The 26835-nt window shown below is 61.2% G+C and overlaps 2 protein-coding genes across 2 annotated transcripts; both read right to left on the bottom strand.

Annotated features, from left to right (window-relative positions):
• Positions 1-69: 69 nt before the first annotated feature.
• On the bottom strand, positions 70-10154 carry ECEL1 (endothelin converting enzyme like 1). Its single transcript, XM_068163901.1, has 18 exons — positions 9750-10154; positions 7751-8640; positions 5858-5926; positions 5587-5697; positions 4999-5091; positions 4660-4784; positions 4050-4272; positions 3811-3909; positions 3638-3712; positions 3038-3141; positions 2774-2832; positions 2574-2625; positions 2261-2328; positions 2044-2168; positions 1687-1752; positions 1391-1486; positions 820-896; positions 70-582 (listed from the first exon to the last, which is right to left on the bottom strand). The coding sequence occupies exons 2-18, from the start codon at positions 8492-8494 to the stop codon at positions 483-485; spliced, it is 2286 nt and encodes a 761-aa protein (XP_068020002.1). The 5' UTR covers positions 8495-8640; positions 9750-10154; the 3' UTR covers positions 70-482.
• Positions 10155-14563: 4409 nt separating this feature from the next.
• SLC12A9 (solute carrier family 12 member 9) lies at positions 14564-24845 on the bottom strand. Its single transcript, XM_068163911.1, has 13 exons — positions 24636-24845; positions 22327-22461; positions 22018-22155; positions 21494-21793; positions 21161-21268; positions 20938-21049; positions 20691-20848; positions 20351-20433; positions 19918-20042; positions 18421-18613; positions 18076-18250; positions 17142-17288; positions 14564-16739 (listed from the first exon to the last, which is right to left on the bottom strand). Exons 1-13 carry the CDS (start codon positions 24808-24810, stop codon positions 15904-15906), a joined length of 2685 nt encoding a protein of 894 aa, XP_068020012.1. The 5' UTR covers positions 24811-24845; the 3' UTR covers positions 14564-15903.
• Positions 24846-26835: the final 1990 nt, after the last annotated feature.

Genomic DNA, 26835 nt, shown 5'->3' with positions numbered 1-26835 from the left:
GCTCCCAGGGCAGGCTGGCATTACCCATCCCCAAGGTCTGCTAGCTCTGCCCACCCACTGGCAGGGCTGATGTGGGCACAGGATGGGGCTGGCATAGGGGATGCTTAGGAGAGCAACAGGCAGCAGGAGACCTTTGGTGTGGGGCAGCCCTGGTTCACTATTCCTGCTTTGATCAGTACTGGGCTGGATGTGGTTGGGCTGGATGAAGGATTTGGGGTGGACAGAAGAGGGGGTACGTGAGTGCTTGGAGGGTGCCCTGAATTGCCTAGTTCCTCAATGGGGACTCAGGGCCCCTGCTCCCTGCTGTCTCCACCCCTCCAGCAGATGCCTATCTTTGGCAGGAGTGACACCCTGTGTCACCCAGGGGTGCTCCCTTTGCTTGGAGAGCGGGAGGGGAGATGGGTGGAGGTGGGGAGCAGGCACAGGGTGGCACTCAGGTGGGAATGGAGATGGGGGTGCCAGCCTGCTAGGGAGGATTGGTCTCACCACACCGAGCACTTGTGTACTGGGTTCATGGGTGAGTTCTTGGGGCAGTGGAAAACCCTTCCAAACTCCTCGAACTGTGAGACGCTGCCCAGGACCCTGCCAGGAGAGAGGGGCAGCTCAGAGTTGAGCACCTCCTGCCTTACCCCTGCCACTGCCGTGCACCCTGCTCCAGGCATCCACTCACCCCAACAACACCCTATCCTCTGCCCCCAGGATGCCCATCCAGAGCCGCCTTATGCTGTACTGGTGCCAATCCCACTTTGTATGGCACTGCCAGCCATGAGGAAAGCTGCACCCACTGTGCTTCCCCCCCATCCTGGGGCCAGCTGGTACCTGTAGTGCTCCGGGGCGTGCTTGTCTGTCAGCACCTGCAGGTAGATGGACTGGGACCGCCGCTTGATGCACCAGTTCTGCAGGGAAGAAAGGGTCCCATAGGGGAGCCAAATGGGGCGCCCTGAGTGCCAGCACCCACTGGGGACCATGGGTGCTGGCACCCACCAGGGCACAATGACTTTTCTGGCTGCTAGGGGGCTACGTCAGCAATGCCCTGGTCATGCTTGTTATTGTAGGGTCTCCTGGGAGCCTCTGTATGTGGTGCAGGTGGGCTGGGAGCATAGCATGGAGCTGTGTTTGTTATTGTAGGGTCTCCTGGGGTTGTGGGCTGCCTGGCTGCAGGTTCTCCTAGAAGTCTGAAGTCATGTACATTGTTATTGTGGGCACTCTGGAGGTGATGGAGGGGACACATTTGTTATTTTAGGGTCCAGAGGAGCATCAGGGTGGTGCAGGGTGCTCCTTGCAGGGCTAAGGGCTGAGGACCTGCTGATGCTGCCAAGCCTGTCTCCTGACCGTGGGTACCAGGTTCCCCATGGCTCTCACCCCTCACTCTGATGGGGCAGGGGCTCACCTGGGCAAAGGCAATGAAGAACAGCTGGTCATGTGTGTATTTCAGGTGATGCAGAGGGTGCTCAGGGCCGTGCTCCCGCACCCACTTCTGGTAGGCCTGGAGAACAAGAGATGTCCTCAGCATGGCCTGAGACCTCCTCCAAACTGGCCCCAACCCCCCAGCAAGCAGCAAGGAGGCAGTGAGCAAAGGTGGGCCTGGGAGATGGGGCATCTCCTGCCCACCCAGTGGGGATAGCACCAGAAAATGCCCCATGGCCCTGCCACGGCTATGACACTCCAGGATGGGTGAATACTTACATAGTAGGCAAGTTTGAGGCCTCCCATGTCAGCAATGTTCTCCCCCAGTGTGTGTTTGCCATTCACCTGTAAAGAGGAGAGATGGTGTGGTGATTAGAGGTGGTGTGGTGAGGAGAGGTGGTGTGGTGCACAGGGATGTCTGCCCACCAGCCAGGCATCCCCACCTTGGCACCTCAGTTGCCACCACCCAGTGCCCTGAGAAATTTCCCTGCTGAGATGCAACGAGTTGTCAGGTCTCTGGGCTGGGCAGAGCAGAGCTCCTCTGCAGGCACTCAGTCCCTGCAGTGGAGCACTGGGCACTCCTGCCCGGGGCAGCAGGTGCTGGGGCATTGCCCAGTGGGCAAGGGGGGGTCTCACCCGCTGGTTGTAGACGGTGAAGTTGTCGTAGAGGTTGACGATGCACTGCGCCTTCTTCAGGAACTTGCTGTACGACCTCTCCGTCCACCAGTGCACCAGGTTCCCATGGCGGTCGTACTGTCCCCCTGCCAAGTGGCCACCACAACACTCAGGTGTCCTACCCGGCTGCCCTTACCCCCCCAGCTCCTGCCCTGGCACGAGGCAGGGCGTGCCTCACCCCAGTCATCGTAGCCGTGCGTCAGCTCGTGCCCGATGATGGTGCCTATTCCACCGTAGTTCAGTGACCTGGTGGGTGGGGACCAGAGGTGAAAGGGTGGAGGGCATGGTGCTGGCAGGGATGGCAGTGACCCCAGGACCTGGCACCTCCATACTCTGCCCTTCTACCCCCAACCCATGCTCCTGTCCTCATCCCTGCCCTAGCATCCACCAGCCCCTGCCCCTTCCTCTGCCCTGGCAGCCCACACTCATGCCCCTGTCCCAAGCCCTCCCCTGCTCTAGCACCCCCAGCTGTGCCCCATCCCCACACTCACTGTGGGAACTCAGGGTCGTAGAGGGTGGGCTGCAGGATGCCAGCAGGGAACACTAGGAACACAGGAGAACATTGCAGTTAGGGGGGTACCCTGCAGCATCACCTGGCACCAGGAACCCTGCATTGTTTCTCCCCACCCCAGGCCCTCCCCCCATGCCCTGTCCCGTGGGGCTGAGCCCTTGGGACTGGGCAATGCCTCACCCATCTGGTTCTTGTTGGGCAGATAGTAGGCATTTAGTGCCTGGGGAGGCAGCAGCCACCTGCAAAAAAATACAATGGTGCCAGGCTGAGGGGACACCTTGGGGGTTACAGAAATGCCACCCCCTTGCACATCTGAGGAGACAAGGGGCATTCCTGGCTTGACCATTGCCCTCCTGCCTACACCCTGTGGGCTCCAGCTGGGCACGTGGACAGAGGGTCATGCTGTGCCCGCCGTGCCAGCCCCTAGGACAAGGGAATACCCACGCAGACTTGTCCACCTCCTGCCGTATCTTCTTCACTGAGAGCCTGATGCTGAAGGCGATGCTGTTGAGGATGTTCTTGAAGTAGGTCTTCTCATTCACATCGAACTGAGGGGACACAGCCATGTCAGGGGGAGTGCTAGCTCCAAATACCATCCCCAAGAGTGTCAGAAGCAAGGCCTTGGGGTCCTCTTGCTCCCCAGGAGCCCTGGGGACAGAGAGTGTGGGGCTGTGGCCATGGGATGGGTGTGGAATGAGTCTGTCCTCATGTCCCATGCTGTATGCCCACACAGGCAGCTGCATCTCCAGCACCTTATTGGTGTCCCTCGGCCATGGTGGCAGCCCTAGCCCTTGCTGAGGATGGAGCTGAGCTCTGGGAGGTACAATGTGGGGAAGAAGACATCATTCCAGACCCTAGAGACAATATGGTGCTGTCCATGTGGCTGTGGCCATGTAAGTGGTGGGAATAATAAGCTAATGGGGAGGTGGCTTGTTTTGCAGTGTATCTCCCCACCCTGGTCTCCACAGACCCTGAGGCAGATCTGGGGACCATTTCCTCTCTCCACATGCCCATGCTCTCACATGCCCCTGGGCCACGCCTTGCCTCATACTCCTTGTCGATGGCCTCTGGCTTCAGCAGGAAATCAGGGTACCCGATCATCACCATCATGTACCGAAGCTGTGGGCACAGGGAATGGTGGAGTCAGAGCCCCCCATCCCACTTGCTAATGAGCTAAGACAGGGGCAAGGGCAAGGGTCCACACTGGAAGGCACTACCTTGGCCCTGGCTGCTCTCCGTGTCTCCTCATCCATCCAGTCCAGCTCATCCAGGCGCTGGTCCAAGATGTATTTGATGTCCTCCACCAGCTGCTGCACCTGCAGTGGATCACCGTGGGTGCTGACACGGCATTCACCATGCCAGAAAGCCCTCAGTGGGGTACCAGGTAGCAGGAGGCACCTTGGCAAGGTGACAGCAGGAATGTGGTGACTTTGTGCCCACAGGCAGCATCACCTACCTTGGCTTTGCTGGCAGAGGAGAAGTGCTCTTCAACAAAGAGAGCACCCAGGGCCATGCCAAAGTGCTTGTTGGCCTGGCTCAGGCAGATCTTGCTCCGCTCCAGCTGCTTCTCGTTGCCCTCCATCTCCTTGGAGAGCTCATGAATGGCATCACGGAAGGGCGTGGAGAGATGCTCGCTCAGCACCACCACGATGCGCCACAGCATGTAGTTGTGAAGGATCCTGGCGACAGGAGGCAAGGTCAGGACCCTCACCAGGTATGTCCCCGGGCACACAAGGAGAGTGGTGAGCATACACCAGGGTAGCGATGCCCCTGCTCAGGGACCCGGCAGGCCATGGGGGTGGCCACGGACTGTGGGCACACAGGGCCACACAGGGACATGCCAGCACTTTGTGCTGTGCCATGAGTCTGGTAACATCCAGCGTGGAAAGGCCCTGAGGTTGGCTCACAACAGCGCCTGCTCCCAGGATCCTTCCTGGTATCCCAGTGCCCAGCCTGGTCTCAGGATGGAGTTGATGGAAGGAGACCAGCCACAACCACCCACATTGCAAATCCCCTGCCAGGCTGGGGAAGGTGCCAGGGGCGCATGGGCTGCCAGCCCCCCATACCTGCTAGGTGTCACACGGATGAGGTCAGACACCTTATGCATGTAGTCAGTGGCCAGCAGCACCACCTCCTCCTCCTCTGAGAAGTTGTCATGGAAGATGCGGTCCAGCAAGCGCTTCCATTTGAGCTGCCAGGGAGGGCACCATACCACCATGAAGGTAACCCCTTTAAGACTTTCCAGCTTCCCACCACCCCTTCCCAACCAGGAAAGATCTGGGTGGATTCATCACCCTCAGGTGAACTTCTCTGGGGGTCAGCAAGGGCACGGAGCAGGGGCACAGGGACAGGCAGGGGGCAGACAGGGGAGGTGGGGTAGCAGGTTGGGCACTGGGGGTACTCACTGTAGGGGTGATGCGCTGCAGCTCGCCCAGGGTCACTTTGTGGTACATGCTGCTGACGTCCCTCCGCATGTCATCGTACTCAGACACTGTGATCTGCATGGGGAGGGCATGGCTGTCACCATCCTGCTACCCACCTTGGGTGTGGTGCAGGGACGGGGCACAGGAGCTGACCCTGCCTCCTCCCTATCCTGGGACCCCTTTGCTGTCAGTGGGGCCCCAAGGGCTGGTCAGGGAATTCCCCAAGGAGTTGAGGTACCTGAGAGCTGGACACTGGGGTTCCCAAGACCTGGGCATAGAGTCTAGAAGGGCCTAGAATGGGTTCACAAGGACTGGACATGAAATTGATTTCCTGAGGGCTGGAACTGGGAGTTCTCAAGATGTTGGGGCTTAGGGTCCCTGAGGATCTGTGATGGGATCCTCAGGGGGCTGACATTCTCAAGGGCCAAGCATGATCCTCAAGGTTTGGGAGCAGAGGTTTCCAAAGGGATTAGGATGGGGTCCCTAAGGGCCAGGCATGAAAGTCCCCAAACACCTGTGCTCAGTGGCTGGGCAGGGTACCCCAAAGCCCAGGGTGGATGCTCCCCTCACATTGGCAAGGTGCTGCTCCAGCTGTAGGATCTCCTGGGCCTTCTGCTCCACATGCTCAGCCCCCAGGAGGGTGAGCAGCCTCTCCATGAACACCCGGTATGCAGCTAGGATCTGTGCCAAGGAAAGGGACACTGAGTAACACTGCATTGCCCTGCAGGAACCCCAGCCCCTGGCACTGCTGGCAGTGGGGTGGCCTCTGGTCTGCCACCCCATGCTGAGTGCTGGTCTTTCTCCTGGTGCTCCCATGGCATCAGTGTGGTCTCTTCTTTACCTTCTCACTCTCCTCATCCTGCCCCAGGTAAAGAGTCCGTTCAGGCAGAGTCAGCCCATCCTGGTCAATCTGCAGGGAGGGACAGGGACAGAAGGTGAGCAGAGAGAGGTGAGGGCACCCTTCACCTTCCCCATATTGCTGGTGTCCCTGATGTCCCTGGACCTGTGGGGTGGCAGCGTGGCAGGTCAGCCTCGGGCGCAGGCAGGTCTTGCACCTCAGTTTCCCTCCTGCTAGAGGGTGCTGGAGCTGCAGCAGGCAGCACACAATGGGTTGGGAGCACAGGGCAAAGGACAGGCCCCTGCTCCATGGCCTGACTTGTGCCTGGCATACAGACTGCACCATAGCCTGACCTATGCTGGCACCATGCTGCCACATCCCTGACTCATGCTGGCACCACAGCTGATGCCGCTCATGCTGCAGCCTGCGCCAGGGGAAGCCACGGGGATGAGCCATGCTGCCTGGGCACCGCTGCCTTCACACCCCCTACCCTACACCACTGCTGCTGTCCTATGCCACAGGCACAGCTGCTAGCAACGCTGCCACACACCCACACCTGTAACCCCACACTTGTGACACCCCCACACATGCTCGCCCCGTACACCTCTATGCACCCACCATCCGGTTTACCTCTCTCCATGCACACATCCTCACACACTGTTCTCGCTGGCTCAAACCCCCCGTGTCCCTCCCCATCAACCCCCATCCGCACACCCCCACCCTAACCCTTTCCCCAGTCACATCCCTCCCCTTTGCTTGGGCTTCCTACAGAGGCACTGCCACACACAGCCCGCAGCCTCCCGGGCCTCCGCACCACCCCCCTCCCGTCACAATCATACCGATAGCATCCTCCCCCAGTCACACTCTGACAGCCCCCCCGACCAAGCCCTGACACCCAGCCCCGTCACACCCAGCTCTCGCCGTCGCCCCCCGCCCCGCCCGCCGCCGCCCGCCGCCCTTCCCTGTGCCGCACGCTCCCTCTAGTGTACAGCGACGCGGCCCCGCAGCACCCACCTGCTCCTCCTGGACCCTCACCTGCAGACGCCCAGCCCCAGCCCCGCCATCTCACAGCGTATGGAGCAACTCATCCCGACCACTGCGTCCCCCTGCAGTGCTCCTACCATCCCCAACACCTCGCCCCCCTACCATGCCATCACCATGCCCACTATGTGCCTGCTATGCCCACCCTCATGTTCCCTCCGTGCCCACCACTGCATCCCCACTGTGTCATTGCTGTTATTCACCGTGGCCCCCATCCCATTACACTGGCATCCCGCCATGGCATCCCACCTTGCCATTGCTGTGCCCACACCATGCCCACCACCAGACTCCCACACCTACCAAGGTTGCTTGAGGTTTGGCCACTTAGATAAAACCCACCCATGCCCCAGTGGCATCACAGGGTGAAGAACGCAGGCTGGCAAGGCTGAGGATGGCTGACAAAGCCATGGGCATCTGCCCTGGCACCCTGGCTTGGTGCTATGGGCATCCATCGCCCTGTCACCTCCTAGGATTTGGTCCCTGTGTGCAGATGGCAGCCAGGATGCCAAGGTGAGACACTTGGCCACTGGCACTCCGGAGACCTTGTTGTCTGGGCTGTCCCTGACACCCAGGTGGGTAGCACTGCCTCACTCTGTATGTCCCCCTGTCTGGGTCACCTCACCCAAATCCTCCCTCACCCTGGGGCAGCCTGGGAATCAGTGTCACAGGATGGGGAGATGGGAGGAGCCCAGGGGGCAGGATGGGCTGCACCCAGCCTGGTTGCCTACTGCAGCCAGATTCATACATGGGGCAGGCATACAGTGCCAACCATGACAAGGAGGCTGTCACTGGAGGGATGTTACCAGCACAGGATGATGGCTGCAGGGGACAGCCACAGGGGCAGGGTGCCCTCACCCGGATGACGTAGCGGGAGGTGTTCCTCTCATCCAGGCTGACGGTGAGGGAGAAGAGCACGGCAGCACTGTAGACCCCCTGCGTCTTGTAGAGCAGCTCATTGAGGTCCCCGCGGCCTGGGGTGGCGTCCCAGCCGCCACACTCCCCAATGACCTCCAGCATGGGCCGTGGGCCCAGCCGGTCGATCTCAGCCCGGTCCAGGCAGGAGCGGAAGAACTCCTTCACCTTCCTCTCGGCAGAGGAGGGGGCTCGGCGCCGCACGGGGCGGCTCAGCAGCGCCTGCAGCTTGGCCTCGTTCTGCTCGGCGATGGCCCCGATGGTGCCGTACACCAGCTTGTCCTCGGGAATGCCATGCCGCCGCAGCCAGCCACCGCAGGCGAAGGAGTAGAAGTCCTGGCAAGGGTCGATGGTGGCATCCATGTTGGCACTGAGGAAGCGGGATGCTCGCAGGAAGGCCTTCTTCTCCTGGCACCCTTCCAGGCAGTAGCTGTCCCCTTCTGCAGCCAGGTACTTGAGGACCAACATGCACGTCAAGATGACGCAGAGCCCCGCAGCGAACACCAGCCCCGAGAGCAGGCAAACCTCCCGGCGGCTCCAGCGTGGCAGCCCTCCGCGGCGTTTCTTGGTGCTGGCGCCCAGCTGGAGGGCGAAGCCGTTGGGCAGGGTGCCACTCTGGTACTTGCTCACGTACTTGACCTCCTGGAACTCATCGTAGTGAGCCGTCAATGAGTAGGTCTTCTCCATGGCTAGGGATGGGGCTCCCCACAGGAACTGTGGATGCAGGGGACTCAGGGCAGTCAGGAGGCAATCTTGGGCACCCCACAGTTCATGCTGGAGCCATGCCTGCAGAGGGGAGGTGGTGGAACATGCCCGGGTGAGTCAGGAAGCTCCTGGAAAAGGCAGAGGGGGTGGTTGAGGTGGAGTTTGGGAGGAGCAAGTTGGGGGGGGAAATGCTCCTTGCTGTCATCCTTGCCTACATCACTGTCCCTGCCTGTGTGCCCTGCTGATGGCACTGGCTCTGGTGCTAGGAGCTGGGTGACAGCTCTACACCACGGCTATCCCCTCTGCCAGCCCCTCAGAGTCCTGCCTGCCTGATCCTAGGCAGATTTCAGCCCCAGCAGAGCTCCATCCCACATGCCCACACTCATCCCAGGACATCCACACTTGGTGGATGATCCAGTGATCCAGGGTGATCCAGTGAGCCCAGCCTCACAACAGACTATGAGCATCCTTCCCAGCCTGGTCCCATCAAGGGCAGCCCGTCCCTCTGGCTGAGGTGTAGAGGGGACTGAGCAGCTGGGAGAAGAGGGGTTTGGGGGCAATCTGCAGGGTAAGGCATTGGATTGGGGTGTCACAGGTTGGGCTGGGTGGTGCAGCCCTGCGTCAGGTTGCCTGGCGTCGCACCGTGGCTTTGTGTGGGGCTGGCTCCTGGTGCGCTGTGTTGCATTGCGTTGTGTCAGTCTGTGGTGCGGTGAGTGCTGTGTGTGCAAAGTTAATTCCAGTCCAGGGGGAGTCCTGGACCCCACAGACAGCTCACAGCATTTCCCCCACCATCACCACTGCCAGCTACCCAACCCCTTTGTGCTGGCTGGTGCCCGACAGGCAAGGGTGTCTGGCAGGGGTGCCATGCGGTGAAGGAGGGGTTCTGCCTGTGGGGAAATGAGGGTGGGGGCATAGTTGGGTTTGAGAGAAGCTTCCAAAGGGGAACCCAAGCCTTACTCGATGCAGAATGGCAGATGGATTTGCAGATGAAGGAGGACAGGCTGGGGACAAAGAAGCTGCTCAGGAGGTGGCCAGTGTCCCCATAATGAGGCTCCCCCAAGCCCCACAGCCCCCACTCCCACTGTAACTTGGGCAAAGTTGTGCCCCAGCTCCACAGCCTGGCAGTGCCCGTGCCAGGGAGCTGCCACTGCTGAAAAGTTTGTGGGGCGGCAGTGGGCACGGTGGAGCGCGGGGCGGGGGGTCGGGTCAGCTGCCCGGGGTGCTCGGGAGATCCTACTTGGGATGCTGCCCGGGGTGCTCGGGAGATGCTCCAGGGTGCCGGGAAGACGCGGCTCAGGATTCACGGGGGAAGCTGCCCGGGATGCGCGGAGGATGCTGCCCAGGATGCTCGCGAGGTGCTTTGCCGGGATGCTCGGGAGAGGCTCGGGAGGTGCCCGCCGGAATGATGCCTGAGGTACTCGGGAGATGCTCGAGGGCTGCTCGAGGGACGCTCGGGGAGCACTCCCCGGTATGATCCCCGGGTAATGGGAGGATACTCGTGGGGTGCTCGCCGTCAGGCTCAGGGGTTGCTCACCGGGCTGCTCAGGGGATGCTGCCTGGGATATCCGCGGCTGCTCGGGGGGTCGCTCACCGCTTGTTCGCTGAGACACTTGGGGGACGCTGCTCGGGATGCTCGGGGACGCTGCCCGGAATGCTCGGGGGGTGCTCGGAAGTGCTCACCGGCTTGCTCGGGGGATGTCAGCAGGCTTCCTGGGGCTGCTGTCGGGCAGGACCGGCGCTACCCGTCCGGCTGTGCGCCCCGCGCTCCGCTCCGCTCCGCGCCCCGCGCCGCGGCTGGCGGAGCGGCGGGGCCGGAGGGAGGCAGCGGGGCGGGGAGGGGGTGGTGTCTCCAGCCCGGCTCTCCCGCAGGCCAGGATCCATTAACGAGATTATTATGCAAATGGAGCAGCCCCGTGCCACTCGCCAGCCTTACCTCATCCCAGCCGGCGAGGAGGCAGGGCAGGGGGGCTCCGCGGGCCCCCCACCCTGGGAGGCTGGCACAGGGCTGGCAGTGCCACCACTATCCGGCATCCCCCGTCCGGGGACCCTGCTGCTAAACCCTGGCAGCCCAGCACCCAGGAGGGGCACGAGTGGGCATGGCCAGTGAGCTGTGCCAGGAGCATTCTGGCGGCTCGGCATCCCCTGACTTGCCCGGGCATCCTGGAGGGCCGGGCCAGTCCTGCCAGAGTGGGTGCAAGGGGAAAAATCTCTGGGTGGGTGGAGGATGGAGGCTGGGAGGCTCCGGGTGAGAGGATGGTCATGAGGATGGCAAAGGGTGGCAGGGGGTGGCATGGGAAGGGGGCCATGCACTCACACTCACACACACACACACACAAAGGTCCGGGAATATTAAACTGCATTGCAGATAAATCCCCAACATAAATATCGTGAGCTGCTCTGCCACGGGGGGGCCCAGCAAGGAGATTTATAACCCAGCGATTCCCACTGCCCGCGGTGGCCCCCTGCACAGCCCCGCAGGCCTGCCGTGCTTGGGGTGTCCTGCCACACATGGGGTGCCCTACTGCATTGGCCCCCACTCCCATGCTTGAACAGCCCTGCGTGCTCAGAGGGGTCTCTTGGTCTTCCTGGGTGCTGGGGTGGGAGCCCCAGGCAGCACATAGTGGGTACTGTGCTACACACATCATGGGGACCCTGCTTGGCATGGGATGGGTTGATTGGCTGGTGAGGGACCCACTGTCTGGTCCTGTGGGCACCATGGCCTGGTCCCAGGCACAGCCCTTGCTGCCTTGGGCAGCTAAGGCTGTGCCCTTCTGTGCTGGGGTGCCGTGGGGTGCCAGGGGTGCCTGCAAGCAAAGGGTCTACTCCAGGACCAAGACACACAACATCACAAGCACAGGTAGTGGCTCACATGTACAACTGTGCATGCTGACACACACCAGTACAGAGCACACTGCACACACACACACTCTCACTCTTTCTCTCCCTGATACCCACTGCCGGACAGCTTCCAAACCTTGGCACGCTCACACACACTCTCTTGAGTGTTGCAGCAAAGCCTTCCTGGGGCATCTACCAGGTCAGAGGGGCTCCCATGAATTTCACTGGAGAGATGCTCTGGGCTTGGACACCCCAAGCAATCAGGCATCAGAGGGGTGCAAAAGGGGGATACAATGGGGAGCCAGGCTGCTCCATGGATGGATCCCAACCCAGCTGTTCACTGGGTAGAGGGTGGGGGCATGAAGCTAGGTGCCATGCACTGGCCTTCCTATGCCTGTACTTATCCAGCTCTGAGACTTGCTTGGCACCTTGGTGAGGGTATGATGGATACATACAGGAGAGGGGGGCTGGCAATATTATTAACAGCCCTGGGTATTGCTCCAACAGGGCTGTAAAAATTAAAGGCGTGTGGATATAAAATAATGGATAAATCTGAGCCGGCCGCAGAGTGCTGCAGCGTCCCTCAGGAGCTGGCATCTCCAGAAGCTGGGGTACAGCAAGCACAGGACAAGCCCCTGCATGTAGATACAGGGCATCAGACAATGCCTGCACCCACTTGCAGGATCTGACTCCCCCCAAAAAATCTCCATCTAGTGCTTCAAGAGGATGTGCGGGCAGTGCCAACCTGCGGAGCAGGCACTAGAGGCAAGCAGCTGTTCCTGAAGCTGGGATAAAAGGAAAAGAGGTTGTGCCTTTGCAGATAAGGCTGGGGGGTGCAGGGCAATTGCCCCAGGATGCCCACAAGAGCTGCCCAGCCCACACCCCCCAAGCTGGCAGGATCCGTGTCATGGTGCCAGTGCACCCAGGTATCGCCAGGCTGGAGTGACCCCGGGGTCCAGCTCATCCTTCGTCTCATGGCTGCAGTTCCGAGCAGGGCTCAGAGCAGCACCCGTCTCACCAGACCCACTCCGCCGTGCCCGTCCATCCCACGGGCCACCCCGCCGGCATCCTCATTTTCCCCAAGATTAGCTGCGGCGCGGGAGCCTCGGCGCACCGCCAGCAGGTGACAAATAAGATTTTTCCACTCTCCCGAGCACCCGGCATGGGTCTGTCATTGAAAATGCAAAGCAGTGTGGTGCCAACCTCCGCCACCCACCCGCCCCTTCACCAGCCCCTCAGAGCCAAGCACCCGGATAGCTGACCCTCCCCCCCCCAATCACTGCTGGTCCCGCCCTGCACCCGTTGCTCCCTCTGGACAGATTCAGAGGGATGGGCATGGTGTCCCCATGCTCAGTGGTGCAGATTCCTAGGGAGCTTCTCAGAGGAGTGCTAGTTTGGGGGTGTCACTCCAGGTGGACAGCATAGCCTCAGTGTCCTTTGGGTGCACCCAAGTGCTTGGCACTGAAGGTAGGAGAATGAGGCAGGGGATTGCATGGGGGCTCCCTGTCACATTGGTATGGGCACCCCACCAAAATCTGCCAACCTACCTGCCTGAGTGGGCACATGGCAGGCTCACCCCCGTGGTAGCGGTTGAGAATTGGTCTCTCACAGGAAATCCTTGGCCCAAGACGTGCCCACAAACCCCACCTAAGGGATGCAATCCCCAGCACCCAAAGGGGGGAAGAGAGGGAGCTCTCCACCCCACAGGTGAGTACATCCACCCAGTACCCACTGCCCTCACTCATGGAGCTAACCCTCCCAAACACCTCAGTCTCCCCAAGCCCCTCGGTGTCCCCTAACTCCAACCCTGGTATTCTGTAACCCACGGCGAGCCCAGCGCAGAGCCAGGCGGCTACCCAGCAGTCCCCAGCCCCACTCCCCGCCACCGCCGCCGCGTCTCCCCTCCACTATTGTCAGAAGGGTTGCCTCTGCCTCTGTCTGCGAAATTAATTCGGAGGTGGAGAGGGAGAATTATGTAAAGTGTGGTTATTCTGGAGCGGCGGGGGAAGCGCGGCTGATGGCAAAGTGCCTTTTTGTGTGTTTAATATGCATTTTTTTCCAGCGGTGCATTTTCAGGCGGGTAATTTGCTGTCTTTTCAGACCCCGATCAGTATCATTTCTCCGGCAATGACAGCTTTTATTTGCACTGAAATGAATGCTGCGAAATTTCCAAGAAATAGCCGAGGCCCCGCTGGCTGCCCACCCCCGCGGGGCCGGGACAGGGACACTCACGGACGCCTGCCCCCTGCGGGCCCTCGGCCAGCCGCTGCCCACGGCCCCGCTTAGCAGCAGTGCCCGGGGGTGCTGGGCACACGCGTGTGCCAGTTTGCACACCCAGTGTTCACACATCCCCTCCGTTCTGAGCCGTGCGTGCACATCAGTGCACTCTGCATCGGGGTAGGCATATATACACCCCAATGTATGTGCACATACAGGCACCCCTTGTGCACCCAGCACAGCAACCCCCCCTCTGCGCGCACACACACACACACACACACACACTTTCCTAAGCCATGCCTATTTCCCCTTACCACATGTACACACACACACACACCTGTGCATACACTCCCATCCTCAGGTTTTGGAAGGGTGTTCCCCCTCCCATTTTATCTCCCCCCAGACCCCACCACAGAACCCCTGATGCAGGGCACGCAGCCACTCAAGGGTGTGCAAAGCCACCGCTTCAGAGGTTCCCACCCCCCCCCATGCACCCCTCTCCTCCCCAGCATTGCCCACCCTTGGGGAAACTGAGGCACAGAGGCAGGAGGTAGACGGGTTCTTTCCTCACAGCCTGGAGAAGATGCAGGGCGTGTGTCTGTTTGTCTGCATGTCTGTATGTTGAGAGGGAGGAAGAAATGCTGTTTGTGTAGGTGTGCACTGCGTGGGCACTGTGCTGGCGCTGCTGCGCCAGAGCTGCCGTTGGCACCATGCGTGCCGCATGGGCACAGCTGGGTGTGCACATGTGTGCCCATGCCAGCCCCCTGCTTGCCACCGCAGTGCATGTGACAGTGTGGCTACAGGGGTGACAGCATGTCCAAGGGGTGATGAATGGTGTTGGGCTGTGCCCCTGTAGTCCTGCGCCCTGGGGAGGTCCCATAGAGCCCCAGCCATGGGTCCTCAGCTGCAGTGGAGCTGGTGCCTGGCATGGCCAAGGTTAACTCTGCTGGAGCCCGGCGGCACGATGCGGGGAAGCTTTAATTTAATGAAGTGTGAGGCTTTTTATGGGCTTTTAATTACGTGGTGATAATTAACATTATAGGCCGCTGGGTCCCGCTGGTGCCCGGCTGGCCTGTGCCAGCTCCTCTCTGTTTGTAAATAAATGCTGCGGGCCACACGGTGCCTACCCTGGGGCACCTACCTCCCACAGTGGGGAAGCAAAGCCAGCCCCAGCCCTCAGCACACTGGCCAGGGTGGGGCACAACACACTACAAAATGTGGGGAGCAAAGGGGTTCTCCCCCTTTCCGCTCCACAAATAACACCCAGCCACCCCCTAGCTGAGCAGAGCTGCCAGTTGGCAGTACCAGACTTGGAGAGAGCAGGTACAGCACTGCCACACTTGTGCCCCTCACTGGAGCAGCCCCTCCCCCTTGAGTCAGGGCTAATAAGAAGTGATCCATCAGGCAGCAGCCAGGCATCCTGCCCCCCTGCCAGGCACCCGATGGATTTATCACCCAGCACCTATGCAATTTCCTGCCCTCTTCTAATCAATCAGGAGGAGACAGAGGGCAGTGCCAGCTCCCCTATGCAGGTCATAATGGCTGTAGGGAGATGGCAAAGCCCCACGAGACAGGTCCCAGGAGAAGGTCAGCACCCCTCCCCGAATCATTTTCCCCCTCCCTACCCAAACCCAGGGCTCAGACCCCATAGAGGGGTGTGTGTGCACAGATTAAAGCATGTGGGTGCCCCCCCACCCTGCAGCACCTGGAGCAATAAGCAGGATGTGGGGTGCCATACTCCACAGCCACTAGGGCCAGCACCCAGCTCCTCACCCCCAGCCTCATATAAGGAACTCAGGCATCCAAGCTCCCCTCCCCCACCCCTTCCCATTTAATTTTTCCTAATGAAAGGCAGGGAAGATGGCGGGGAGCTGGGGCACCAAGGTCGAGGCTGCCTTTAATCAATCCCTGCTGCTGGCTGGGAGCCCAGAGGAGCTGGCGGAGGAGCAGCTGGGGGCAGCAGGAGGAGGAAAGCACAAGGAGGGTGGGTGCTGGGTGCAAATAAGGGGTTCCCAGCAGCCATCTGGGTCTCTCACTGCTTGACACACCCTGGGATCCCGCTATTCCCCACCACTACCACAAAGAAAAGGCACCATGAATGCACTGTGCTGCCTGGCTAGTGCCAGGGCTGTGCCCGGATCCTGCCAGGACAGCTTTAATCCTCTGCAGGAGACACCCCTCAAAAACCAACCCACCCACCTCTCAGCATGGGGCACCACCACCTCCCTGCCTGCTGAGGTGGGGGACACTGAGGCTGGGGACACCCCCAGGCTCAGGCTGCTGAAGGCACTGGGTGAAGGAGGGTGCAGGGAGCCAGGGGGAAACCAGGGGATGCCCTACAGCTGTGTGCTGGTGACAGCACTCACCCCGTGCACCAGCACAGTAGGGCCCAGCCCACGGGTGAGCAGCTCCAGCTGGTGCAGGTAGAGAGGATAGAGGCTGGTATCAGCTGGTGGCCGTGGCAGGTAGAGGAAGCGCACGGCCGGCGCGGGGCTCTGCTCCAGGACAAGTCTGTTGGCGGCACAGACGTACTCATCTGACACTTGGGTGGTGTTGGAGGGGAAGTTCACCGTCCCTTGCTCCTCCTCTCCAGCAGGCGCCGGCCCCCCCGGGGGGCCCCGGTGGGTTTGCCAGTGCAGGCGAGTGACGGCGTCCCACGGCACCAACTGTATCTGGGCCTGAATGCGCAAGTCCTTGAGGAGCTGCCGGAGCTTCTCCTCCTGGGCGTGAGGCATGGCACCTGCCTCCACGCAGAGGAAGAGGCGCAGGCGGGCGCGGCGCCAGGCCCGCGCCATGTTGAGGACGCAGGCCATCTGCAGCAGGAAGAGGCTGCAGGTGTCGGCGTAGCGGGCGCTGTCGGGCCGCAGCAGGTTGACAGGCCAGACGTGGATGGTGGGGGGGGGGCTGGCGGCCCGCCGCAGCTCCCAGGCCTTGTCCAGGCTCTCCAGCTGCCGGGCCAGCAAGACGTTGCGCAGCATCTTCAGAGCATCGGCCACGATGCCCACGTACTCCCGGGGCGACAGCAGTTTGGGGGCGGTGGGTGCCCGCACTGGGGGGAAGCTCAGGGGGACCTCCTCGCGGGCACTGGTGAAGGCAGGGTGCCGAGCTAGACCGTCCTGCGGTGCCTCATCGTCATAGAAGCCCAGCACCAGGGTGTTGGGACGCATCCCACCTGCCAGAGAGACCATGGCAGCCTCCTGAGCAGAGCTGGAGGGCCCTACCAGTCCTCCTGGCAAGTGTCGACAAGCCCTACCTTGGCTTTACCATTGCTCACCCTGGTGATTCCAGACCCCTCAGATGCCCAAGAACAAACTTGGCTTTGGCATAGCTCACCCAACACCTCTCCAAACTCCAGTTTGGCACTGGCACTGCTTCTGTCAGGTGCTTCCAACCCTTTAGTGTTCCCCATCCAGGTATCTTCAAGCCACACAATGCTGACACCACAGATGCCACCAAGTTCCAACTTGGCTTTGGCATCACCCATCTACCTGCATCCGAACCCCTTGGCACCCTTCTCACCCTGCAGCGTCAGAAGGGTGGTCCCTCACCTATACCCAGCCCGGGAGCCACTCACCAAGGCCAGAGGTGAAGAGGAGCTGCCGGACACCGTGCCGCACCGAGGGCGCAAGGGTGAGGCTGACAAAGGCCTTGACATTCAGTTTGTCCACCAAGCTCAGCCATGAGTCCTGCTGGGGCTGCAGTGGGTCCGAGGGCAGCATGTCTGGGGTGGGGAGTCAAAAAAAGCATCAGGGAGTCAGGTACCCCATGCTGGGGTCTCACCCTGGTGTCCCCACATCACACCACACCACCATCCTGCCCCAAACCAGTGCCACCCCCTGTGCCCACCCCAGCACCCATGAGATGGGGAAGGTGGAAGCAGGTGTTTCCAGCCAGAGATGTAAAATTACACATAAATACACAAAAAATATCCAGGCGGTCCCATCCCCCCTCCCCAGTTTCAGGCCATTAGTCACCACGGCAACGGCGGCGGGGGGGAAGGCGGGGAGCAGAGCCCATGCATCCGCTGCGGTGGGGACAGGGATGGCCACAAAGCAGGGCAGGGAGCAGGCGTCTGCATGCCACCACACATCGAAGGGCAACAGCCTGAAGCAGGTGGACACACTGGCATGAGGTGAGCATGGACACAGGCACACACATGTGCAAGGCTCTCTCGTGCCCACGCGTGTGCTGGGTGTGCACAGGCTCTGACCTGTGCCATGGGACAGTGCTGCACAGGGGGCCAGAAGAGCCTGGGTGGCATCTGCCAGCTGCACACACTAGCACCGACATGTGCAGGAGCCCCGCGTGCATATGTGGGAACAAACACTCAAGCACACACATGTGCAAGCTTGAGGCACACATGTGCAGACAAGGCATGGGACAGACACAAGCCACCTAAGTCCCCCACAGCAAGTAAAGCCTAAGTGTGCCTCAAATGGTGACATTCCCTTGCTGCGCCCGTGCTGCCCAGTCAGGACCTGAAGTCCAGAAATAGTGCAGATCCTCACCCAAGTCCTGCAGCTCAACGTGGCCCAGGACATAGAGGCCACTCTTCTTGAGGTCATTGACGAAGTCAATGAGGCGGGCACTGCCCCGAGGGTTCTGCACCATCAGCAGCATCTGCGGGCGCCAGAACTTGACGTGGTCCTTCCGTACATCCAGCATCAGCAGGTACTTCCGCACCTGGAGGGAGCAAGGGCAGCAGCTGAGGAATTTTTCTTCCTTCAACAAACCACCCATAGCGATGCCACTAAAAAGACACACTGCCTTGGGCAGAGCTGCCACAGGGACACCACCCTGGGGATGCCAGCCCTCCACCCCACAAGGGGACAGCCACAGAGGACAGCGCTCACCTGGTGGAAGATGAGGGCCTGGCTGATGTAGCCCCAAGTGCTGCTCGGTGAGAGGTAGTGGAGGGCAAGGAGGAGTATGAGGAGGAAGCCCAGGCTTGCTGAGGCTGACACAGGGCTGATGAGGAACATCATGACACAGCAGCCTGCAATGCCCAGCAGGCATGTGTGCCAGGTGAAGTACCGGAAGGTGGGCCTGGAGAGAAGGGGATACCTGCTACCGCGTGGTTCCCACGCCAGCTGCAGGACAGGCATGAAAAAGGAAGCTGTGCCAAGATGTCACACCAGCAACCCTCCCTGAACCCCACTGTGCCAGTCAAGAGCATGTTGGGAACCCCAAATACCTGCAAGACAGGGAACAGAGGGAAGTTGGCACCTCCCTGGGCACTGGGCAGCCGCTTGCTGGCAGCCCCTGTCGAAGAGGGGCAATAATGTTTACAGGGCTGGCACTGCCCTGGCACACCCAGAGGGCCAGGCAGCGTTGGGCAGTGTGTGGCAGCGCTGGCAGCTGCGCTGCCCCATCAGCCTGGCACAGGGAGGCGGAGGCGGGTAGGCGGGAAGCTGTTATTTTCTCTAATTGCTGTTTTTGCTGAAAGGTAATTAAAATCCTTTTCCGCTGGGCCTGACGAAGACCTCAGTGTGAGAAGGGGATGGGCACCTCCAGATGTGGGGTGAGTGAGGGAATCGTGAGGAGCCTCCCCCCAGGCACTGATCATGCCCCATCCATGCCCAGTCAAGGGAGCAGCAAGATGGGGGCAAACCCCAGACTGGCACAGGCATCAGCTTTCCCTTGGGAACAGGGCTCTTGTGCAGCACCCTCATGACACTACCATCCAGCCCTTGTCAGACATTGCCTTATGTCCCACCTTGGGGGACTCTCCCAGCTTTGGAGTCACAGCACCCTGCATTGAGTGTAGTGGGCATCACCCAGGAAGGGGATCAGGCTCCCTGCAGTGGACCTGCCATGCCCCTTCCCTCTTAAATTTGGGCAGTCCTGCCAGACCAGTCCCATGTCCCAGACTAGGGCTGCCTGCCACACACATTCCTCATTCCTGGAAGATCTTTTCTGCTCCCCCCACCTAGGATCCCTCTCCCTCCCCTTTCTCCGTTAGTTTAATTAGCACTAATGGAAAGTGGGCTCCATCACTGCCTGGCAAGCTGCCCGGGGGATGCCGGGCAGGCACAGGCTATGAATTACCTCTGTAAAGCTTAAGGGGAGGGGGTGGGTGGTACCCCGGATTTATCTCTACCCGCTCAGCAAAGCGGTGCCATGACACGGGGACTGTGCCAAGTCAGCGCCACACTGGGACCTGTCCCCTTCTCCCTTTCCAGGGATGGTAGTGTATTTGCCCCCATTAATGCCCAGGAGAGGGGTGCTCAGCATCTCTGCCCCACAAGGGGCAGTGGGTACACAGATGGCAGCAGAACTGCAGACAGATGGATAGGCAAGGGTCTGCCCAGCACCTTGGAGCAGCCTCCCTCCACTATGCTAGTTGGTACCTGAAGTTTGGGGCCGATGCCCACTCCAGTGCCAGGCAAGCCAGGTTAACAGTGGCATAAACAAGCAGGAAGAAGGTGGTCACAACCCCTGCAATGGTGTTGAGCTTCCCAGAGAAGAGCACTAGCTGCAGAAAGAAGAGGGGAGCACAGGGTAAAGGCACCCCCATGGGATGGCACCCCCAGCACATGCCCAAGCCATCCCTGCCCAGCCTGGGGCACACCACAGGCAGGAATGCCTGCCCCTTGCTGAGATTTATCCTCCTTTCATGGGCTCAGGCAGGCAAGTACACAGTTGCAGAAGGGCATCTAGGCAGGAGGCCTGAGGGAGATATCCATGGGCAGGGGGACATGTCAAGTTCCATAATCCCCAGCACAGGTGCCAACCCACTTTCACCCAGTGAGGCTAGGAAAGGAGCATCACCAGCAAACTCACCTGCACCACCAACCAGGAAAGGATCACTGCCATCACTGGATTCCCACTGGCAGATGTCTTCTTGGCCAGTGCCAGTGCCCGGCCTGTGGGCAGAAAGGGCAGGTTGGCCTGGGACACTCCAGTGGACACCCACAAGCCTGGCCACCAGCCAGGACACTTTGGGTGCTGGGGTGGAGGCAAACACCAGGGCACACAGGTGATCCAAATGGGCACACACCAATGCACAAAGTATAACCCACACACCAAGAAGGGGATTCCTTGGTGCCAAGGCTGGTCCTTGGTAAGGATAATCTGCCAAGCTGGCTCTACTAGTGGGTGCCAGTGCACTCTAGGCACTCACCAAAGAGATCATCCCGGGCTAGGGCGTAGAGGATGCGAGATGCCCCAATGAGGTTGCTCATGGCTGCAGAGAGGGTGGCAGCATAGATGCCCACAGTGACCAGGGGTGGGAAGATACTGATGTCACGCAAGAAGCCATAGTCTTTCTGCAGGAGGGTCCTGGAGTGGGATACACACACATTGGCACCTACCTTGGCTCAGGTCATCAAGCACACTGATGGCCCTGGCAATGGGATTGGGTGCTATACCTGTCACAGGTGGCACACATGAGGAAAGCCAACAGGTTGTAGACAAGGTAGGTGAAGAGTACAGCAGAGATGGTGCCCCGTGGGATGGAGTAGCTTGGGTGCTTCAGGTCCCCTGTGAGCAGGAGCAGGCAGAATTAGTGCCCACAGGCAAAGCACCACTCTGTTCTCCCACGCCTCAGCTCCCACAACTTGTGCCACCTAGCCCAGCACCCCATGTCCGTACCTGACATGTTGGAGCCTGCCATGATGCCTGTGCAGCCATTGAACATCACTGCAAAAACAGAGCTGAAGCTCATCATCTGCCCGGTGGTGTAGTCCACATCGTACCCACCTGCAGGACACACGGACACAGGCTTTGATGGGCTGCCTGGGGTGCCATATCCCCACCATGTATGCTTTTCTCTTTGTCCCCATACACAAACCACAGGAGAAACTACCCCAAAGCACCTGCTTTGTGCCCACAAGTTCCCTTCACCCTCCAGTGAGCCCCTGCCAGGGTGGAGGCACCAGTGTCACGAGGGGTATGGCAGGCAGGGTGGGGAGAGCGTCTCCTCACCCCCCAGGTTGGCTCGCAGGGTGGCAAGGGAGAAGCCAGTGAAGCTGCCATTCCTCATCTCAGAGCCATTGGAGTTGGGCAGGAGGATGGCCACCTCGATGGGCCGTGTCGCAAAGAAGCTGATGAGGATGGTGCCCAGAACGCCTGCGACGATGAGAAAGATGAGGAAGGTGGCCTTGGCGTAGATGGAGGCACCCACGAGGCATACAAGGAGGCAGAGGGCCAACAGGACAGTGCCGTAGAGCAGCTCATACCAGTAGCTCTGGGGCAGGACATGGACGCCTGTGCCTGCTTTTTGCCCTGAGCAGAGACAACACAGGATCAGGGTTCAGAGTGGGCATCACCAGAAGCTAAGAGCCACTAGCATTGTGCCAGGCATGGCAAGCATCAACTCACTAGGCAGAGGGTTGGGTAAGCAGTGCTGGCTGCATCAGCAATAGTGCTTGGCACACCTGGCGGGGTGCTAGGGCTGCTTGGGTAAGGGAGAACTGCTGTCGCCTGCCACAACACATGAGAGTACTCACCAGGTGGGATCCCAAAGCTGTCCACTACTGCTTCCACCAGCCCCAGCACGTAGAGGGCACTGCCACACACGTTGGCCAGAAAAAACATGATCCCAATGCTGCCCCCAAACTCCGGGCCCAGGGCACGGCTGATCATATCTTGCTTGAGTCAAGGAAAGATGTCAGCAGCCCAAACCACCATTGAGTGGCCCCACTCCTTCCTCCCAGGACAAGGTGGACTCAGCCCCAGTGTGGCACCCCAAGGTCACTGGGTGGTCACCCGATTTTCGCCCACTTGCTCTGCACCAGCAGCACCACAGCAAAGGATACAGTAGGCTCCTCCAGCATCTAGTGCCCCATTGGTGGCAATGGCACACACAGACAGCACTGTCATGCCGATGATGAAGTATGCCACCACAAACATGATCAGGGCTTGGTACAACCCGGCATGGCCCACCACAAACCCTGGCAAGGACAGGCAAAAGGTCAATATGCCCTTTAGCTGGGCATGGACCAGTTCCAGGACAGGGTCCTTGGGCACAGCCATTGCCCAGAGTTCACCTCACTAAGTCACATGTGCTGTTTCCGTCCCCATGCCCACAGCTCCTCTCAGACATGCTGCCACACTGTTCCCTGCCGGGGTGGGGATGTCCCCACCCTGGGGTGCTGCTCCCTCTCACCTGCAGCAGCACCCAGTACTCCTGTGTTCCCCTGCCTCAGGGCATCTCCATCCTCCTGCTATGCCAGGATCAGGCTTGGGCACACCCTGAGCACAGGCAGTTTAGAGGGCACACCCACAAACCAATCAAACAGGGCAGGGGGCTCTACTGCCCACCCGGCCCCAGGGCACTGGGGAGGGGAACACCAGGACTACCCTCAGCAGGCAGGGGATGCCTTGTAGCCCACCTTGGGCACCAGGAACCGAGGGGCTCACCACAGGGTTATGCTGGCTGCAAAGCAGGAAGCAAAGGCAGGCCCAGGGCATCCCTGCCAGCTGGGCCACCACTCCCTGCTGTGTGTATGTCTTTGGGGATAGGCCACCCAGAGCTCCCCGCGAGGCCCTGCCGGGGGTGTTGAAGCAAGCCCGGCGCTGTGGGCAGGACAGGGCTGCCCGCAGCCGCAAGGAGATACCCATGGCGACCGCAGGCCACAGCCGTGCCCGCGAGCAGCGCGGGGGGTGCTGGGGCACGGCCGGGGCAGTGGTCATCGTGAGGACAGGCTGGGTCCGGGGGCACCTCCTGCAATCCCTGGAAGGCGGGAGGGTGCCCAAATGCCAAAGTGGAGTGTGGGGGGTGAGGGAAGTAAAGGGGTGCCCTGAGAGCAGTGTGGGGAGAAACAGGAGGGGCTGCTCGTCCTGGCGATCCAGCAGGGGTTGGAGGCGGACGAAAAGCAGAGGCTGCAGGGGGAGCCATGGCCCCCGCCACAGCGGGACGGTTCCTCTTCCTAGCAGCTCCCTCCCCCTCCGCCCCGCACTTCCCTTCCAGCCCGGCGGCCCCCCCGCCCTGACACAGCCCCGGTGGGTGGGGGCCGGTGCCTGCCGTGGGGTAGCGGTTAGGGGTCAGAGCCCGTGCGAGGAAGCCAAGTAGGGGAGTGAGAAGAGGGTGAGCGAAGCAAGGGAAGAGCTGTGGGCATGCTCTTCTCCCCGGGTAGGGAAGGGGTTCATAGCCCACCACGGGCCCTCCGGGCACACAGCCAACTCCCGCCCTTGGCTTTTCGTGGGCGGAAAGTGAAAGAGGAAAAGCCTTCCCTGTTCCCGGACCCGTGCGGGTACTGCCTGCCCCGGGTCGGGCTGGGACATCTCTCACCCAGGGCCCCCCACAGAGCTGCTACTTCCCCCAATCCATGCCCAGCCTGCTCCCCTACTTCTCCCAGGTTGCCTAGTAGCAGGCTCATAACCCAAATTGCACAGGAAGGGGGGACAACAGGGTCCTGCCCTCAGGAAACCATGTAAGATCTGGAAGAGAACTGAGTTGCGGTACTGGGGTGTGGGAACCTGGTACTGGGGAGTCTGGTACTGGGGGATGCCTGGGGAGCAGCTGGATCCTAGCACTGAGGGCAGAAGGGGAAACAAGGGCAGTAGAATCCCATTTAGGGAAGGCAGCTGGGAAGGCACAGGGATCCTGCCCCAGGGACACTAGCTCTTCAGACTAAGTTTATGTCCTTCGGGTAGAGCAGGAGTTCTGGGGAGGCTGGAAGGGTCAGGAGGGGACACACAGCATGGGACCCCAGCCTGGGGGGAGACTGAGGAGACGCTGGGACTCCAGGATGAGGGTCTCAGGAGAGGCCAACGGTCCCCTGACTGGGGGCACTGTGGTCAACACTTCAGTGAAGCACTGGGCACTACAGAGAGGGAGGCTCAGGAGGGCACTGGGAAGACACTGGGGACCCAGACTGAGGGAGCTTGGGGGAGCACTGGAATGTCAGACTGAGAGGCTGCGGGGAAAGTACCGAGAGGGTAAAGGGAGGACACTGGGGCTCAAGACTGGAGGGCTCGGGCTGAGCACTGGTGCTCAGGGCGCGGGGGGGCCTCAGGAGGACAAGGGGGCCCCGGGAGGACAAAAGGCCCAAACGAGGGCTACAAGGCAGAGCTGGTGAGCCTCAGGGGCCCGAGGCCGCGAGTAGAGATAGGCGGCACTCACCGAGGCGCAGGAAGAGGACGACACTGAACATGGAGAGCAGCGTGGGCACCACGACGCCCAGGAAGGTGGGCAGCTTTCGGGGGGTGGCTGCGGCGGCAGCTCGGCCCCGCTCCTCCTCGCCCGAGCCGCCGCACAAGCGATACGTGAGCAGCGCACTCCGCTCCGAGCTCGCCATGGCCCCGCACGATCCCGGCTCCCGCCGGCCCCGATACCCACCCGGCCCCAGCCCCAGCCCCCGCCGCCCCACCCACCGACCCGGGCCCGACCCGCTGAGCCCCGCCCCCGGCCTGACCACACCCAGGCCTCGGGAGGTCCCGCCCCCGAGCCCGCCTCTTGTCCCGCCCTCGGCCCCGAATGTACCTCGGTAATGGTTGCTCCCCTCCGCCCCAAAAGATGTCCCACCCCAACATGCCCATAGCGATCCCCATCCCACGAATCCGCCTGGTCTCTCTGTGTTTCCCTACTTCTGGCACTGGGCACTGACTCCCCCATCCCATACCGAGACTCACGTCATTCGTTCCGGAGCCCCAAAACCAGCCCTCTGCCCCTATGCTCAGCAGCCAGCGCCCCGATGCCGACCCTGGTACCTCCAAGCTTCCCGCGAAACCCCCCAGGGCTCCCTGTACTGCCCTCCCCGACCCCCTCCGGTGCCCACTCCCCCGCCGGTGCCGGCCGGGCTCTGCTGCCCGCGCCAATTACCGGACAATCGGTGCCCCTGGGGCTGCCTGCCCCGCCTCTCCTCGCCGCTGGGGCTGGGATCTGCCCGGGCCCCGGGGTCCCACTGCAGCTAGCGCCTCGCCAATTAGGTTAATGGGATTGGCACCGGCACCGGGGCCGGGACGTGGGGGACACGGGGGGGCCGGGGCCGAACCTCACACCGGCCTTGGGCACTCGCAGTCAATCGAACGGTTGACCCTCGGACACGAGTGGGGAGATGCATGCGGTCACACCGTGGCGGATAGTGCTGTGTTCGTGTGTCCCCCTCTAACCCCGCCGTCACCCGTGGGACGGGGGCGCAGCGTGCCCCCGCGGTGTCCCCACAGCCGAGGTGGGAGCCCGGCGGGGCCGGAGCTTTCATCTGCGGCGGGCCTGTCGCCGTGCCAGCCGCGGGCAGCGCCGAGCCTTTGATGTGCCACTGAAGCGGCATTGTCCGAGCCCCGCTGGCACCATCGGGGCCATGGGGGGGGGGGAGGGGAGAGCGACACGGCCGGGGCTGCGGGCCCTAATGGGGACAAGGGTGGTAGCGCAGGCACCCTTCGGCCACTATGTGGGGATAGGGACATGGACACTTTAATGGGGACAGTGACCGTATTGTGGATACCCACTAAGGAGGAAAAAGATGGGGATACAGGCATCCTCTGTCCCCCAGGGAATATGGAGACACAGGTACCTAGCCTTGCTCCTTAACAGGGGCACCACTCGAATGGACACAAGGACCTGGGAACCACTCCACCCTCTAAGAGGGACAGAAATGGGGGCATGGGCACCCCTCGAATCGACATGGAGACTGGCACACCTGTCCCCTAACAGGGACAGAGATGGGGATAGGGACACCCCTGTGCTCTGATTGAGACAATTCCTGAATAAACATGGGGATCCAGGCACCCCTGGCTCTAACAGGAACTCCCCACTCTCCAAAGAGGTGATGGGAATATAGCTGTGCCCTGCCCTGTTGAAGGAGTGAAGGCTGGGCCCATGTGCACAGGAGGATGGCAGTGGGGGCAAGAGGGTGACACGGGCACCCCAAAAGTGTGGGACCAGCGACAATCTGAGCTGCAGGCATTGGAAGTACAGCTGGGCAGGTGAAAGTAGACCCCCTCATACCTGAGGCCAAACTTGCCCCCTAGCCCCGGGCGCACTGGTGCCTGCTAAGTGGCGCCACCTGCTCACCCAGCCCCGGGTATCCTCGAGGAGCACGGCCCCTCCCCTGCAACCCAGTTCTCAGTGTGAACACGGGCTGCTGGGGCGGTCCCCGGACACGGGGTCCCCTGGGACAGCTGTCCGGGGCGATCCGTTCTGCCAGGGTTGTGCTGGCACGGAGAGGAGGGACCATGCACCCTATGCTCCCCCCAACCCAACAACCCCCCACTTTCCCCGCCTCGGCCGCTCTCGGACCGCTGCCCGCCTTTGAAGCCCCCAGCGGGTCTCCCACGCCCGGCCCGGGCCCCCCGCGTCCCGCAGCCGCCGGTGCGTTCCCACC

This window comes from Melanerpes formicivorus, unplaced genomic scaffold, assembly GCF_026170545.1.
Source record: "Melanerpes formicivorus ecotype bairdi unplaced genomic scaffold, bMelFor1.0.p_v2 SCAF_76, whole genome shotgun sequence".
NCBI classification, from domain to species: domain Eukaryota; kingdom Metazoa; phylum Chordata; class Aves; order Piciformes; family Picidae; genus Melanerpes; species Melanerpes formicivorus.
Note: the sequence above shows the minus strand (reverse complement) of the source record. Positions and strands in the feature narration are given on the sequence as shown.

Excerpts from the sequence above, each read along its gene's own strand:
- ECEL1 (XM_068163901.1), bottom strand. The coding sequence starts at position 8,494 with ATGGAGAAGACCTACTCATTGACGGCTCACTACGATGAGTTCCAGGAG. Across the intron at positions 3,142-3,637 it reads CCATCGACAAGGAGTATGAG|TTCGATGTGAATGAGAAGAC; the intron begins GCAAGGCGTGGC and ends GTGTCCCCTCAG. Across the intron at positions 2,833-3,037 it reads CAGGAGGTGGACAAGTCTGC|GTGGCTGCTGCCTCCCCAGG; the intron begins GTGGGTATTCCC and ends ATTTTTTTGCAG.
- SLC12A9 (XM_068163911.1), bottom strand. The coding sequence starts at position 24,810 with ATGGCGAGCTCGGAGCGGAGTGCGCTGCTCACGTATCGCTTGTGCGGC. Across the intron at positions 21,050-21,160 it reads GGCAGGCTCCAACATGTCAG|GGGACCTGAAGCACCCAAGC; the intron begins GTACGGACATGG and ends TCCTGCTCACAG. Across the intron at positions 18,251-18,420 it reads AGGCCCTCATCTTCCACCAG|GTGCGGAAGTACCTGCTGAT; the intron begins GTGAGCGCTGTC and ends TGCTCCCTCCAG.